Source organism: Argiope bruennichi, chromosome 6 (genome assembly GCF_947563725.1).
Source record: "Argiope bruennichi chromosome 6, qqArgBrue1.1, whole genome shotgun sequence".
In the NCBI taxonomy this organism is placed as follows: Eukaryota; Metazoa; Arthropoda; class Arachnida; order Araneae; family Araneidae; genus Argiope; species Argiope bruennichi.
In genome coordinates this window covers 128,217,843-128,232,698 of record NC_079156.1, presented here as the reverse complement: position 1 = coordinate 128,232,698, position 14,856 = coordinate 128,217,843, and the positions used below count along the sequence as shown (strand labels likewise).

Here is a 14,856-nt window from a genome sequence, read left to right as displayed (position 1 = left end):
ACGTTTAAATAGTTAAAGCTGAAAGGATTGCAGAAAAACAAATGTTTCCGGATATTATTTTACTGATGTTACATTTCTACTCAGACCCATTACAAAATAACCCTTCATACACAATCTGAACACTAAAACAAGTTTTAGAAGAAAATAATCATAAATATGCATTGCATTTTTTTTAGCGGCAGCAAATAAAAGAGGAAATTTAATCGTTCCTAATGGGTTATGAGAAGCATAAACAAAAAATCCTAATTTGATCATAGCATAAAAAATTTAGTTAAATATTTTTTAAGAGAATCTCATTAAATTTCAAACCATTTCATACTTATTAATGTAGTTTAAAGTATGAACTCATAGAAGAGGTTTTTAATAAACTGAGATGGAATGGTAAATTTTTAATTCATAGACATGCGTACTTCTATTTTAAATTTTTATCCTTTTTTTTCCTTCTTATCTTATTATATCTTCTTTCATATAATTACACTTCTCAGAACTTTCAATTGTTGAATGAACTTTCAATTGTTTAATGAAAATACACTCAAAGTAATAAATTCGAATCAACTGCAGAACTCAGGATAAAAAAGTCTTCCCTTACCCATGTCTTCTTCCCTAACTCTGTTCAAGTACGAAGCTTTCTAAATCATATTTTTTATTCTAATTTAATTGGTTTGAAGAGTAACGTAAATCAAAAGATGTCACAGATAATTACATAAAGAGAAGACTAATTTTAAATATCAGGCCTCGCATTCTTCACTAGAATCCTCTAGTGTTTCAATTTATGAAAAGGTGCTCTAGCATGTTATTTAAGAAAGAATCAATTCAAGAAGTGAAGAGAGTTCTTCTCTTCAATAAAAATTTATTTAAAATCTTTGATCAGACAGGATTTCATCTAGATTGAAAATAATGGATCAATACCATTGCAAACGTTGCGGCAATACAATGACACACAGTGAGAAGCACCCTTGCTTCATTCACAATAAATTTGAGTCAACGTATCTGCCACAACTGCCAGTAGAATCGGATGAAAACTTTCATGAAGTAAAAGACAAACCTATGGAAAATTCAAATGACATTTCCCGCTGTTTAAGTCGAGATACCCGAGAAAACGAAAGTAAAAAATCTAAATTCTTGAATTTGTCTCCTTTACAAAATAATGAAAAAGATAAAAATCTTTATTCAAAAGAAAGCAGAAGTAACACTTTTCCAGAGAATTCCAGTAATGAGCAACCAAAGAATTCTTCCGACAATTCATACTATTTTAATCCCATTTCGAATGCTCAGGTGATTGACGTTCAAACTAATGAAAATGCAACGTGCATTACTTCTTCAGAAAGTGTTGAATCCACTTACAGACCTCAAAACGACCATCGTGAAACTGATGAAAAAATCCTAATTGTCTCTGGATCAGGTAGTGTTGACATACAAAAAAACCAGTATCAGATCTTTTCCATAAAACAGCTGATAAAGAAAGTAAAATGTTTCTTGAAAACAGCAAATGGCAAACTTTGAATAACGATAAAAATAATTTTATGGATTCTGTAGAATGCGTTATCAGACAAGATCTTTCACATGATAATAAAATTCCTGGACGTACAAATCTGATTTTGCAGCCTGATCTCCCACCTGGAAGTACGGAGTTAGACAATGGCATGATCCTTATGTCAGGGAATGTAATGGATGAACATATTTCACTTGGAACGAATTCTAAGGCTCACAGTGAGAAAGAAAAAATGTTTATCAGCGTTGAAGAAAAAATCTCTAAAAAGGAAGATGACAATGCTGTGGCTGGATTTTCCGGATTCTGTTCTCGTAAGAAGAAATTTCCTAAGACCTTCCGTAGGAAAGATACTCTAAAAACTAATTATCAAATACACACTGGCAACAAACTCTTTGAGTGCGATATATGTGAGAAAGACTTCTCTCGGAAATCACATCTTGACCGACATTACAGAATGCACACTGGCGAAAAGCCTTATGAATGCGGTATATGCGGGAAAAAATGCAGTCGGAAAGATCATCTCATCGTCCATTATCGAACACACAAAGGTGACAAGCCTTTTATGTGTGATACCTGCAATAAAAGTTTTGCTCATAAGGGTTAATATACATTTTAGGCCGCACACTGGAGTAAAGCCTTATAAATGTCCAGCTTGTGAAATGTCATTCATTAACAGCAGCAACTGCAAAAAACATTACAGGAATAAGCACGAATGAAATTATTTTGCAAAGTAGATATTTTTTTTTTATCTAGTATGAAAGTAATTCAAATTCTTCATTGAGTTAAATCATTGTCATTGTTGTAATTTTACTATTTTGACGAAGCATATTTCTAGATTTTAAACATACAATTCTATGAATTTTTAATTGATTACTGACGATGAAAATATGTTTTTCTGATCTATTGGCTTTTTATTTAAGTATTTATACTTTGGGATTTTGTACTTTTTCTCATAGTTTTTAATCCTAGTCATTTAAATCCTAGAGAGTTCAAAACAAATATGCAGGTTCCATGTGCCTTTCAATAAAACAATCGTGTTTCCTTACTTTGGTTTTATTTCATCGATTAAATATTTCCAAATGTAATCTTGTCCACTTTTAATATTCTGTTTCTCACGAGTATTTGTGCAAATATTTAAAGCTAACTAAAGACCATTTTTAAACAATGGTAAGTATTAGGATATTTTAACTGAAAATACTTAGGTTCGGTTAATAATTGAAATAATCGACCGCACCATTGTGATTTTGAGTTGGTGTAAGCATTTTTCAGCTTGATGTTTCATTAAAAAAATGACTTTGTATTTTTCCAAACGGAAAATATAGAACATTTTTAAATTCTGTTTTTTATATTAATAACGCATTTCACAAAGTTCATTTATACATTAACAATCATGTTCAGTAAGATATATTTATTGCACTTTTGTATATATTTTAATAAATACTTTTATATTAGACATCATAGTCAAATGTCTCTGTATTTTGTCTTCCTTTTTAATGAAATTCTTCGTTACAATTTGCAATAAAGGATTACTTTCGGTAAATTTAGTGTCAATTACATTTTCAATGACTTGTGTATTCTCTTTTAATAATAAAGCTAAGCGTGGTGACACGTGAAAAGAAAATTAGAGCTCCCAGCGTTGGCAAATGTACATTTTCGAATGCTGGGAATAGTCAGCTCGGAATTTTCTGCCTATGTATCTGAACATTATAAGCCTTAGGAACAATTTCGCTCACTAGATTGCGTATCTTTTTCTAATGAACTATTGTGATTCTACTAAAGGCAAATGAAGAATCATTAAAACTAACAAAAATTCATTCGAAATAGTTAAAAAAAATCATCAAAGAATAAACCGTGCAAATGGGAAACAATGAACATGGGCATTAGCGTGCAACTGCAGTAATTAGGACATATCTCAGACTTTTATAGGAACTGCAGGATGACATTTATGGCGATTTTATTAGCCATCAGTCACTGGTTACAGTAAGCATGACCTGATCAATCACTGGCATGCGTTTAATTCGTAAGCATCTTATGTAAAATTAGACCACATTAAATATCCAATTCAGAATCAATTCTCTAACGATGCGTCATCTTTGAAAATGGCTGAGAGAAAGTGAAAATTTCTTGCCTGAATAGTTAGTTCTCAGTAATCTGTATTTTTAAGATTCCGAATATTTTGTGCATATCAGTTCTATCACGAACAAATTATACGTTATATTAGTGAGAATTTTTGGAGAAAATTAAAGTTGAAAAGACGTACAAATTAAATTTCCATTCGGATCCGTATGTTTAATGTAATCCGTATGTTAAAATGTAACATCCAAACAGCTAGTGTAACACAAGAAAAAAATCAGAGAAGCTTCAATGAATATCTCCGAGACCTGGGATTTCTGCATAGAAGAAATATTTTATGAAAATGTTCCTTTAATGGTAGTACGGAAATGTATTTTACTTAAAAACGTTATTTAGTTTAAGTCAGTGATTTTCATTTCAAACGGATTTGTCTTTAATATAGACTAGAAGTTTTGGGAATGTGGTGATATCTCAAGCGCTCTCTTCATCTTCTGACTCAAGAGCGGAAGTACGAAATCTCTATTGCGATTTTACTACACAATTTGGCCAATCCTGTTCCTTTAAAGAAATACTGACATCATAATTTCTGATATAAATATTACTTTTACAGCGTCGCTACATGCGTTTCAATGAGATTATAGCACATGCCACCTAAAATATACGTCCTTCCGACGAAATTCGTGTTCTATTGCAGTTATGTTGATTTAGCTGGTTTTCAACAGTTTCGCTTGAAATGCTCCAGTAAAGAACTATGATCAGCAGGAAACGACAAGTTAAAACATTCGCAGTTTGATTTCTTCTGTAATTTACACTTTAAATGACATTGTACAAAACCGAAATTGCTATTTCTGAAGATCTACTCTGAAATGAGGATAAGCAGACCCAGAATACTTGATTGTTTAAAAATTAATTTTCTTTTTATAATGTACTGATATTTTGAGTCAACACTAAACTTATCAAAATCCACATGTCTTCATCATAAAATAAAATAAAGTTATTTTTATTATAGGTTAAATATGTAATTTTCTTTTTAATCGGATCCTCCTTTATTACTTTAAAATTGGATAAAATGTTAAGTAAATAAAATAAATTATAAATTGACAATGTCAATTTTTTGTGTGATTATCAATGTGTAATATGATTAAACTGGAATCTAATGGATGAAATAATTTGCTTTTTATTTCTGCTACTCATCTTAAAGTTTTAAAGAAAAGTTTTGAATTAAAAAAATTATCTCCTTACCGAAAAATTATCTCCTCCGATTTTCAATTTTCAATTCTCAGCGTAAATTCACTAGCAATTTTCATTTTATTTCACTGATAAATTAATCTTTGAAAAATGTGTGCATACAATGTTATTATTTTATTTAACTATACCAACGAAATCACTCCAAAATTATTCTGGATTAAGATGCAATTTGACATGAAGAAAGAAAATAAACAACCTATATGAGAAATGTTGGCAGGTATCGGGAAAAATGATACCTTAAATGAATAGGCAGAAAATAATATGAGGCTGAAATTACTTCTCGAGCCCTTAAATGAGCTATATACTTTGCCGGAAATATTTAAGAGAAGAAAATTATCAACAAAAAAAAAATGGTAAGTAAATAAATGGGGAGATATAAAAAAAATTCTTTTTGAATGCTGATGGTTATTTGGGAGACTTGCAGTGCAAGATTTTGAAAGACATTATATTGTGACATGAAATAAATTGCAGATGCATTGCTTAGTTATGAAGAAAAATATAAAAGAACAAATATCTTACAAACGGAAACATTAATTAAAATTAAATGAAAGAAAAACAGGAAAAAAATTCATATTCATTATTGATTACAAAAGCAATAAAAGATGCTTAACATCGCAAACAATTTGCTTCAAATACGATTCACATATATTTAAAATGTACCTTTTTTTTTTCTTGTTTTAATGGGAAACTTAATGCCAAGTATGCGAATGACTCCTCCTACAACTAGTGAATAAAATTTCCAAAGCTTCCAAAAGACAACTTCTGGAGAACTTTCAGTTTTAAGGAACTATTCAGTTGATTTGTGCACGTATTAATATTTCCTGTGCTATTATCTGATTCTATATTTGATATTTAATTCTTGTTTGAAATATTATTCATTTTCATTCATTATGCTTGCAATTATGCATTCGATTGAACAATTCTATGCTATATTTTAGATGAGTATTTGAGGATTATTACTATTATAGAATTATTTTTTCTTGATTATATTAATACCCTCATTACAGTTCAGAGCAATTATAGAAATATTCAAAATTTGCTTATCCATCTGATTTGCACTTATTTTTTAATCTTGATATTTCGTTTATTTCATATCTATGTACTTTTGCAAATTTCTCTAATCTTACGGAAAATCACGTACTGAAAGGATGCAATCTGGTTTTGGATACAGCGCCCTCATAGAGAAAACATGAAGAAGACAGCAAAATTTTGTAAAAAAAAAAAAAAGATAAATGTGTTATACACAGAATTTCTGGCTCGGGATTTTACTAATAAATTAGTTTCATTTTTTTGATGAAAATTAAATTTTTGCTTTTTTTACACTGCTTAAACTTAAAAAAAATTAAGAATTAAAAATGTAGTCAACATCTCTGGACGGATATCCGAGGATTTAATGGATCCAGCCTCAGATATAGAATTCCACTTCTATGAAACTGAAGACAAAATGCAATTTTCTACCCTTAGAACTCGGGAAATTATTTCACGGAATTTTAACTTTTATCCTCTTTGTGAGTTATTTCCAAGAGCGCGAAACAGCATATATTGTGATTTTATTTCAATGTAATGAATACCAGATTTCCGTTTCTTGAAAATATGTCGAATCATCTTTGTTTGTAAGTAAATATTTGCAATTATAAAAGAATAATTATAACTTTATTTATATCAAATTAAATATTGTTTCAAAAGAAATTAATTTTCAGTACTTGTCAACATGATGAGTGTGTAAGGTAAATAAGAAATTTCTATTCTGTATTTTTTTTATTTATTTTTTACCTACTTTTAACATGTCTATTTTGAATGGACCTCTTAATTTAGAATAAAGCACAAATGGCGAGGAATATTATGTTGATCATTAAGAAAATTTATGCGTGTGAAATATTTGAAACCGAAAAGCCCAAAGGGTTAAAGATGAAAATATTGCAAGATTTCTTTCTGGATTTTATTTTACTGATGTTTTTTTCTTCTCATATCCCTTCCAAAATAATCTTTCATACACAATATGATTACTTAAGTAAATAATCCTGAAAGTAAATAATCATAAATTTGCACTGAACAAAAATTTTATTGTTAGAAAATATGAAAGGAAACGGAATCGTTTGTTATAGGCCATGAGGAGCAGAAGAAATATTGAATTTGAAAATTTAATTTGAAGAAATATTTTAATTTGATCATAAAATAATTTATTTATTTAAATAATTTTAACCGAATATCATTGAATTTCAAACCATTTTGTAATTTTATTTTTATCTCGTTTTAAATCTTCTTTCACAGATAACTCACAGGAATTTTCATTGTTGTTACAATGAATAATGAAAATGCTCTCAAAGTAATAAATTGGAATCAACTGCAAGGCTCATGTTAAAAAAAAAAAAAAAAAAAAAAAAAAAAAAAACTTTCATTAAACCTGTTTTCAACCTTAACCCTATTCTAGTACTAGGCTTTCTGAATAATATTTTTATACTTTTTTAAATTGGTTTGCAGATTAAAATGAATGAAAAGTTAATATATATAAATCAAAGAACTAATTTCAAATTTAAAATCTCATATTTTTCAGTAGAACAAAATCCATGATTTAAATTCTAGACATAGGGCTCTAGCATGTTACTAAAGAAACTATCAGTTCATTATTTATTCAAATTTTGAATCTGTTTTAACTGTAGAAAGAACTGCGAAATTTAAAAACTCAGCACAACGGCAATAGCTTGAAACGGCTCAAGAAAAAGAAATCACAATTTCTATTCTTCAGTAATAGTTTTTATACATTTTTGATAAGATAGAATTTTGCCTTACTTGGAAATAATGGACAATTACCGTTGCAAACGTTGCGGCAATTTAGTGACACGAGGTGAGGATCACACTTGTTTCCGTCACAAGAAATTTGACTATAGGTATTCACTACAACGGCCAGTAGAATTGCATGAAAACCATGATGAAGTAAAAGACAAATCTACAGAAAATTCGAATGAGGATAAACAAAGGACTTCTTCTGATAGTTCATATTTTAATCCTCTTTCAGATGTTCAGGGGATTGAAATCCAAACTAATGAAATTGCATATTTTACTGCTTCTTCAGAAAATGTTGAATCCAGTTACAGACCTGTCCAGTCCTTGAAAAAGGATAAAAAGGATTTTATGGATGTTATAGAATATGTTATCAGAAATGCTCTTTCAGATATTAATAATAATGTTTCTGGAACTGCGAATTCAACTGAGAATCCTGATCTGACACTAGGAGATAACGAGCCCAAAAATTGCAAAATGCAAGTGTCAGAATCTGTATATGATGAACATATTTCATCCGAAGTTCACTCTCAGGTTCACAGTAAGAAGACGAAAGTGACTACCTACGTGAAGGAACTTCATTCTACCAAAAAAGATGACAATGCTGTGGCTGGACCTTCCGGAGTCCGTTCTTGTCAGAAGAAATTTCATAAGACATTCGGTACGAAATATACTACTGAAACTTGTCATCGTACACACACTGACTATATACCCTTCATCTGTAATATATGTAATAAACAATTCTTTCTGAAATCAGCTTTCGACGTACATTACAGAATCCACACCGGCGAAAAGCCTTATGTGTGTAACAAATGCGGAAAAAAATTGAATCAGATAGGAAATTTCAATGTACATTGTAGAATCCACACCTGAATACCTTTCGTGTGCAATGTCTGTAATAAATGTTTTGCTAATAAGAGTTATTTGATGCAACACTTTAGAACCCATACTGAAGGAAAGCCTTATAAATGTCCAGTTTGTGGAAAGACATTCATGAGAAGCCGCAATTGCAACGAGCATCGCAGCAGAATGCACGAGTGAAAGCTATCAGTAAATTACATAAATAATTATTTTACACTTCTATAAAACTTTTTTACATTCTTTATCAAATTAGAATGAATTTTAAGATAAAGTTTTCACAATTTTATTTTTAAAATCACTGCAAGAATTTTACTACTTTGCGGAAGTATATTTCCTGATATCAAACCTGTAAGATATTATTATTTTATTAATATTTGACAATGAAAATATACTTTCAGTTCAAATACATTTATATCTAAGTGTTTTACTTTTGTTTATATCTTTTAAAATTGTTTTAATTCTATTAAAAATTTAGCCAATTTATATAAAAAAAATACATGTTCCGCTGTCTTTTAATAAAGCAATTACTATTACTTGTTTTAGTTTTAAGTCTAAATTATGTACTTTCATATTTAATGATATTCACCGTTTTATTTTTTGCTTTTCAAAGAATTTGTGAAATAATTTAAATGAGATTTTTAGTTTTTATTTGGTGTAAATAATTTTATTTTAACATAATGATTTATTAGTGACTAATATTTTCTGAAAATGAAAAATATAGATAAAACGTTAAAACTATTTTTATTATTAAAGACGAATTTCTCAAGGAGTGCTTTTCTTCATATCTTGAAGACCCTGCTGTACAAGAAATATGTAATGCATTTTTGTAAATAGTTAAATAAATATTTTTATATTAATCCAATAGTGCAATGTCTCTGTGGTATTTTTTTTTCTTTCTAAGAAATTCGCTGAAGTCATTTTATGTGAAAGAAACAAATTCACCGTCAATTTTTTTATGGATTTTCATATTTTCTATTAATATCGAAAATAAATGTGTGAGTTGAAACATACAGAACAAATAAAATTCTCAAAGTTGGCAAATGTACATTTTCAATGATGGGAATTTCGAGCTCCCAATGTGATTTTTGAAATGTTTGCTTGGAGTTTAATTAATTAAAAAACAAGCGAAATTTTGGCGTTTTTCCACAGTAATTTTCGAAACAAAATTTATTTTTACACCATATATAAATTCGAGGTATAATCAATTGAATGTTAAAGATTTAGAGGTGTAATTGTATTTTCTATTTTTTACAAATTACAAAAGATGTATTTTAAACTTATTTTACAGCATTATGCATCATTGTTGAAATAAAATTTAAATTGCTTCAGTATTTTTATTAATATTTCATCTTGTGTTTTTTCCCATTGTTAATGGTCAAGATATTATGATTCGGCTTATATTTTCGTGTCGAGTATTTTCAATATAAAGGATTCTTTTATAGAAAGTTTAATGATTTTTTGTGCTAATAATGAATGTTTAGTTTCGAATCATGCGTGACTAAAAATTATATAAATGTGCATTTTTTTAATACTATCGTTCTTCCCTGTAATGTAATCTCATCTTGTTTAGAAATTTATTGTTTTGGGTTGATGTGGCGAAGATTAGATCTTCCAGCTTTTCTCCTATTAACCAATGAATTATCATATCTTCGAATTATTTGGTTCTGGATGAAATCTATGGATTTTATGTATGTAACTTGAAAGTCTTTTAAGCATCGCTTTAATTTCTACCAGCGTATTAGTAATTTGGTATCGTATTAGTGATAATACCAAAAGTTCCAAAAGTGACCAAAGTTCTGGGTTTATGCTAAATATATTAAATTCCTGTTATTGCAGAACAATGCATTTGAGAGCAATCCGATAATAAAAAAATTCTTGATAGTTTAAAAACGATAAACAGAAGAAACATTGACGAATATGTCTCATGTGTGCGATATTCAGTTAATAAGGGCTATTTCAGTTCGTTCCAACAGGAAATTTTCTGAAAATTAAAAATGTATTTTTATTGGTACTGATGAATTTTACAAAGACTTGCCTTTTATGCAATGTCATTTATTTTGAAGGTGATATATTATTTTCTCCATAATTTTGCTGCTTATTTAGAGAAGCCTTTCGGGCTATCCGATCAATAAAATTCCGATTCAATAAATATAGTGGCTGTTTCACTTTCATTGAATTTAAAAACAATTCATTATTCTGAGAGGAACGCTGAAAAAAATTTCCTTTTTCTCAAATGACTGTTAAATTTTCCATTTATGTGCGAAATGGAAATTCTTATAATTTATTTCATTTTCGCAGATTCACTTTTGTATGTATATAAGTTGAATAAGTTTTTATAGAAATCTTACAAACATAAGGAAAGATTAATATTTGCTTCTGAATTGCATTTTAAATTTTTCGAGTGAAATTCTCAAGTTACAAGATTTTTCATTTACATTATTTACAGTTCTATAATTCAATATCCTCAACTTCTTTACATATGATGACGAGTTTGAATCTTGCACCGAATTGCTAAATTTTTAATTTTAAATCTGAAATTGAATGAACTTATAAAGTAGTTTAAAATGCAAAATTCCCTTAAAACTGCTTTAATATCCCAAATGACCTCACATTATTATGAGAGTCAAAATAATTATAAATGATACAATTTTGATGTGCTATATAATTAGGAAGTTAAGTAAATACTTAGGTCAAAGAGTTAGCTATTCAAAGGTTTCCCGAAATTAATATTTTTTGCTTATAATTCAAATTTTTTTCCATTATGTCTCTATTGTGTGGTTTTAAAGTATTTATCAGTAGAAATGTTTTTTACTGGTCGCTATACCGATACTCCCTCTATGTTTGTTTCATATGTATATATGTGGGAAAAAATTTATATTATATATATATATATATATATATATATATATATATATATATATATATATATATATATATATATATGAGAAGCTCATGAAAGGTAAGAAAAATAGCATTTTATGCTTAAATAAATTATAAGTTGTGATTTTTGATTAAAATTATTTGGTTTCGTTTGAATGTTTTATACACATGAATATGCTTCAATTATTCTGTAACGCAGATACTTCAATCACGATTTCGAAACTTTAAAGCTTATATTCATAATTCAACTTTTTCCTGGAAAAAACGATATTAAATTGTTTATCTATTTTAAGGATAAAAATGCTCTGTACTGGACATTGTACTTGCAGCTTCAGCCTATGTTATTCCACATGTATGTAAGAAAAAGCAAGTCGCACATATTTTAAAGTAGAAAAGTTTTCAAAGAATTAAGAGATAATACGGAGCTTCCAACTATAATTCATATCTATTGATAGATGACTTCTCTAAATCTCTAGAGTAAATGATATTCATAGAATCGCCGGTTTGTTGTATATATGTAAAAATTGCCTGGCGTTCGTAATCTAAATTTTGGTAAACATATTTGGCAGTGGGAAAAATAATAAATTATCAAGGATGTCATTGGATAATAATTTAAAAAATTAATATTTATATAAGGATTAAATACTGTAAGATAATCTGAAAGTCTATATCACCACATATATTTAATACTTTCTTTATTTAACGTTCGTTGTACTAACACAAGTAGACTTCTTCATACGAACTGTTAAGGAAACAGTCATATGAATTAAATTCACGATACAAATGCAACGAATGCTCAAAGGAATTTTCAAAGTACTTAAAATGGAGTTTTTAAAAAAATATTCTTGGATATGTCAATTTTCATCTTCATTTATTTTTATAATCTGTATAGAAATCAGTCAGCAATATTTTTGATAAAGTGATGTTAAATATTTTTAAAAATTTCAGATAAATATGTATGAAATATTCAAAACTCAGTATTTGACCTTAGCGATATTACCGATATTTTCATTTATTAATTAGTTGCGGTTAGCAGGAAAAATATCTGATTTCTGGATATTATGAAGGAAAAAAATCTAAAATTTAAAAACATACTATCTTGAAAGAAATGAAATTGACCATCTTTTCAAGTAAAGCAAAAATCATATTCAGTAACCACAAACAAAGAATCAAAAAGTTAAATTATTAAGAGGTCTCAAAAAGGATTTGAAACAGTTATATTTGTTTCAAAATAAATATTAGACAAACCGCATTCAGGAATGAAAGAAATTGCAGTAAATTTATAAGTAAATGAGTGCTTTCACATTTTAAATTTGCAAAACTGCAGGATTCAAAAATTTGATCTAAGTGTTTGTATACGTTTAAATTTTCCACAAAAAGATAACATTATGATACGCTACTTTCAAACAAATTCAAATTAAAAACAGGATACAAAATATAAGATCTGTGAAGTCTTTTTTTTTTCTAAATAGTCAATGATACTAAGAATACCCGATTCCTGCAAATCAAATATTTTGTGAATAATGATATTGCTTGATCGAGGATAAAATAGTATAGTTTTTTTCAGTTCCTCGTGCACATATGTACAGAAAAGATATTGTAACTGTCAGTCTTCGATCTCGAGACTTTGGCGGAACTGTACATTTCAGACATCACCCCTTGAATCCAATAAAAAGAAAAAAAAACCCTTTTTGTCATTATATCTATCTGTCTCTGAACACAAAAAATCAAAAACACCTTGAAGAAGAAATTTGGTATAGGATTACAATAAATTTATAGATTTCGATCACATTTTGAAAGAAATTCTTTCACCGGAAGCCTGTATGTCTAGCTTTTCAAGAACAAGGGAACTCTATAACAGGAAAAAAAAACGTTCTATATGAATGAACTTTTGTGCCTACTTTTGTCATCTAAAATATGGTTATTTTTTTATTTTAAGCCATATTTATTAAACGATTAACAGTCTGACGGTGTATTCTAGCATACAGGCAAACGCAATAGTTAATGTATGCAACGGCTTACATAAAATTCTGTATGCCATTTTAAACTTACAGTTATTGTTCTGGTTCAAATTTTAGTGTCAGTTGTCCAGAAAAAAGTAGTCTGAAATATATAATCTCACTATATATTCAGTTAAAATGCAAGATTAAAACGCAAAGGATCTATTTTTCGTAACTATCGTTCATCGTTGTCGTGTAAGGTATTCGCACCTTTACCCATGATTCATGATTTAATGCGAACAAAGGGATATAACACTTTTATTGAGTAGCATGCAAGAAAGTTCTAGGTAGACTTTTAGCGGTGACTTAACTCGCATTTCTGATTACCTGAAAGCAGTGATTGAAGAACAAGAAAGATATAATTGGACATAGTTCAATGCTTGCGTTCTTATGTAAATTGAAATAGATATAAATATCCTAAAGGGAATGTAGATCTAACTAGAAGTTTTAATGGATTCCAGTATAAATGTATTAATGCAGCTTACTTTCTCAGTCAATTCAAATATTTAAAGACAAATTCTAATAACAAATGTTGTCAAAGTGTGAATGCTACTTCCCAAAACACTGATTACACTAATGTATTCAAAATTAGAGGAAGCGAAATTTACGTATTAATTACTTTTAAAATCCAAACCTCTTTAATTCTCTGCACTCGAGAATATAGTCCTCCCAAAATGATTTTTTATTCGAAACACTGGGATAATTGATATGGTCAATAATGCGGGCGAGGTGGGAGAGTTTTCAGCAGAGCGGAATATGATGTTTGCTAGTAGGCTGTTCACTTAGATGGATGGAGTAAAGCAGACGTGAAGTGTCCGTTATTGATTGTCTCAGATGGATAAATTAAAAAATCGAACGGTATGGGGAGGAGAACACTTCATAGGCCCTACAAGGACTTATCAATAATATTTCAAGTTAAATATCTACCTAAATTAACTCAGTCCAGTTTTTATTTTTTAAGAAATTTGTGTATGTTACATACTAGTATAATACACTCGAAAATGCGGTTTCCTGTGTCATTTTTTTATTTATCGAAGAAGAAGGATCTTTTCCTTTCGTTTTATAAGTTATTCTAATCAATAAAACAACTAATATACATAAAAGTAGTGATTTGTTAAATAGCTTATTATACAAAACATCACAAGTTCATTATTATACAAAAAAGTTTTCTATTTTAAAATCACACAACCTACCATGTGCGAATTTTATTGAAGTTTATCCATAATATTGTTTAACATACATATAATAGATCCCTTACAATAGATCTTTTACGATATTTCAATCTGATAATGAATGTGTTTTTATATTTGTGCAAGAGGGGGAAAATATATATTTCTTATTTATTGTCTATTATGTATGAAATGTGGATATTAAAACATTCATGCAGTTCGAGGGATACTGAGCAATTTTGCTCTCTCTAAGTGGACATGCAGTCTATGATAATTTATAATCAATCAACCCGCACACGCGTGCTTTCGCAAACATACCCACACACGTGAACAGGCACATATGCAAACGCAG

The 14,856-nt window shown here is 28.8% G+C and overlaps 1 protein-coding gene across 1 annotated transcript; it reads left to right on the top strand.

The window, feature by feature from the left end:
• The first annotated feature begins 1,469 nt into the window (after positions 1-1,469).
• Positions 1,470-2,096, top strand: LOC129972052 (zinc finger protein 182-like). Its single transcript, XM_056086033.1, has one exon. The coding sequence runs from the start codon at positions 1,470-1,472 to the stop codon at positions 2,094-2,096; it is 627 nt and encodes a 208-aa protein (XP_055942008.1).
• Positions 2,097-14,856: the final 12,760 nt, after the last annotated feature.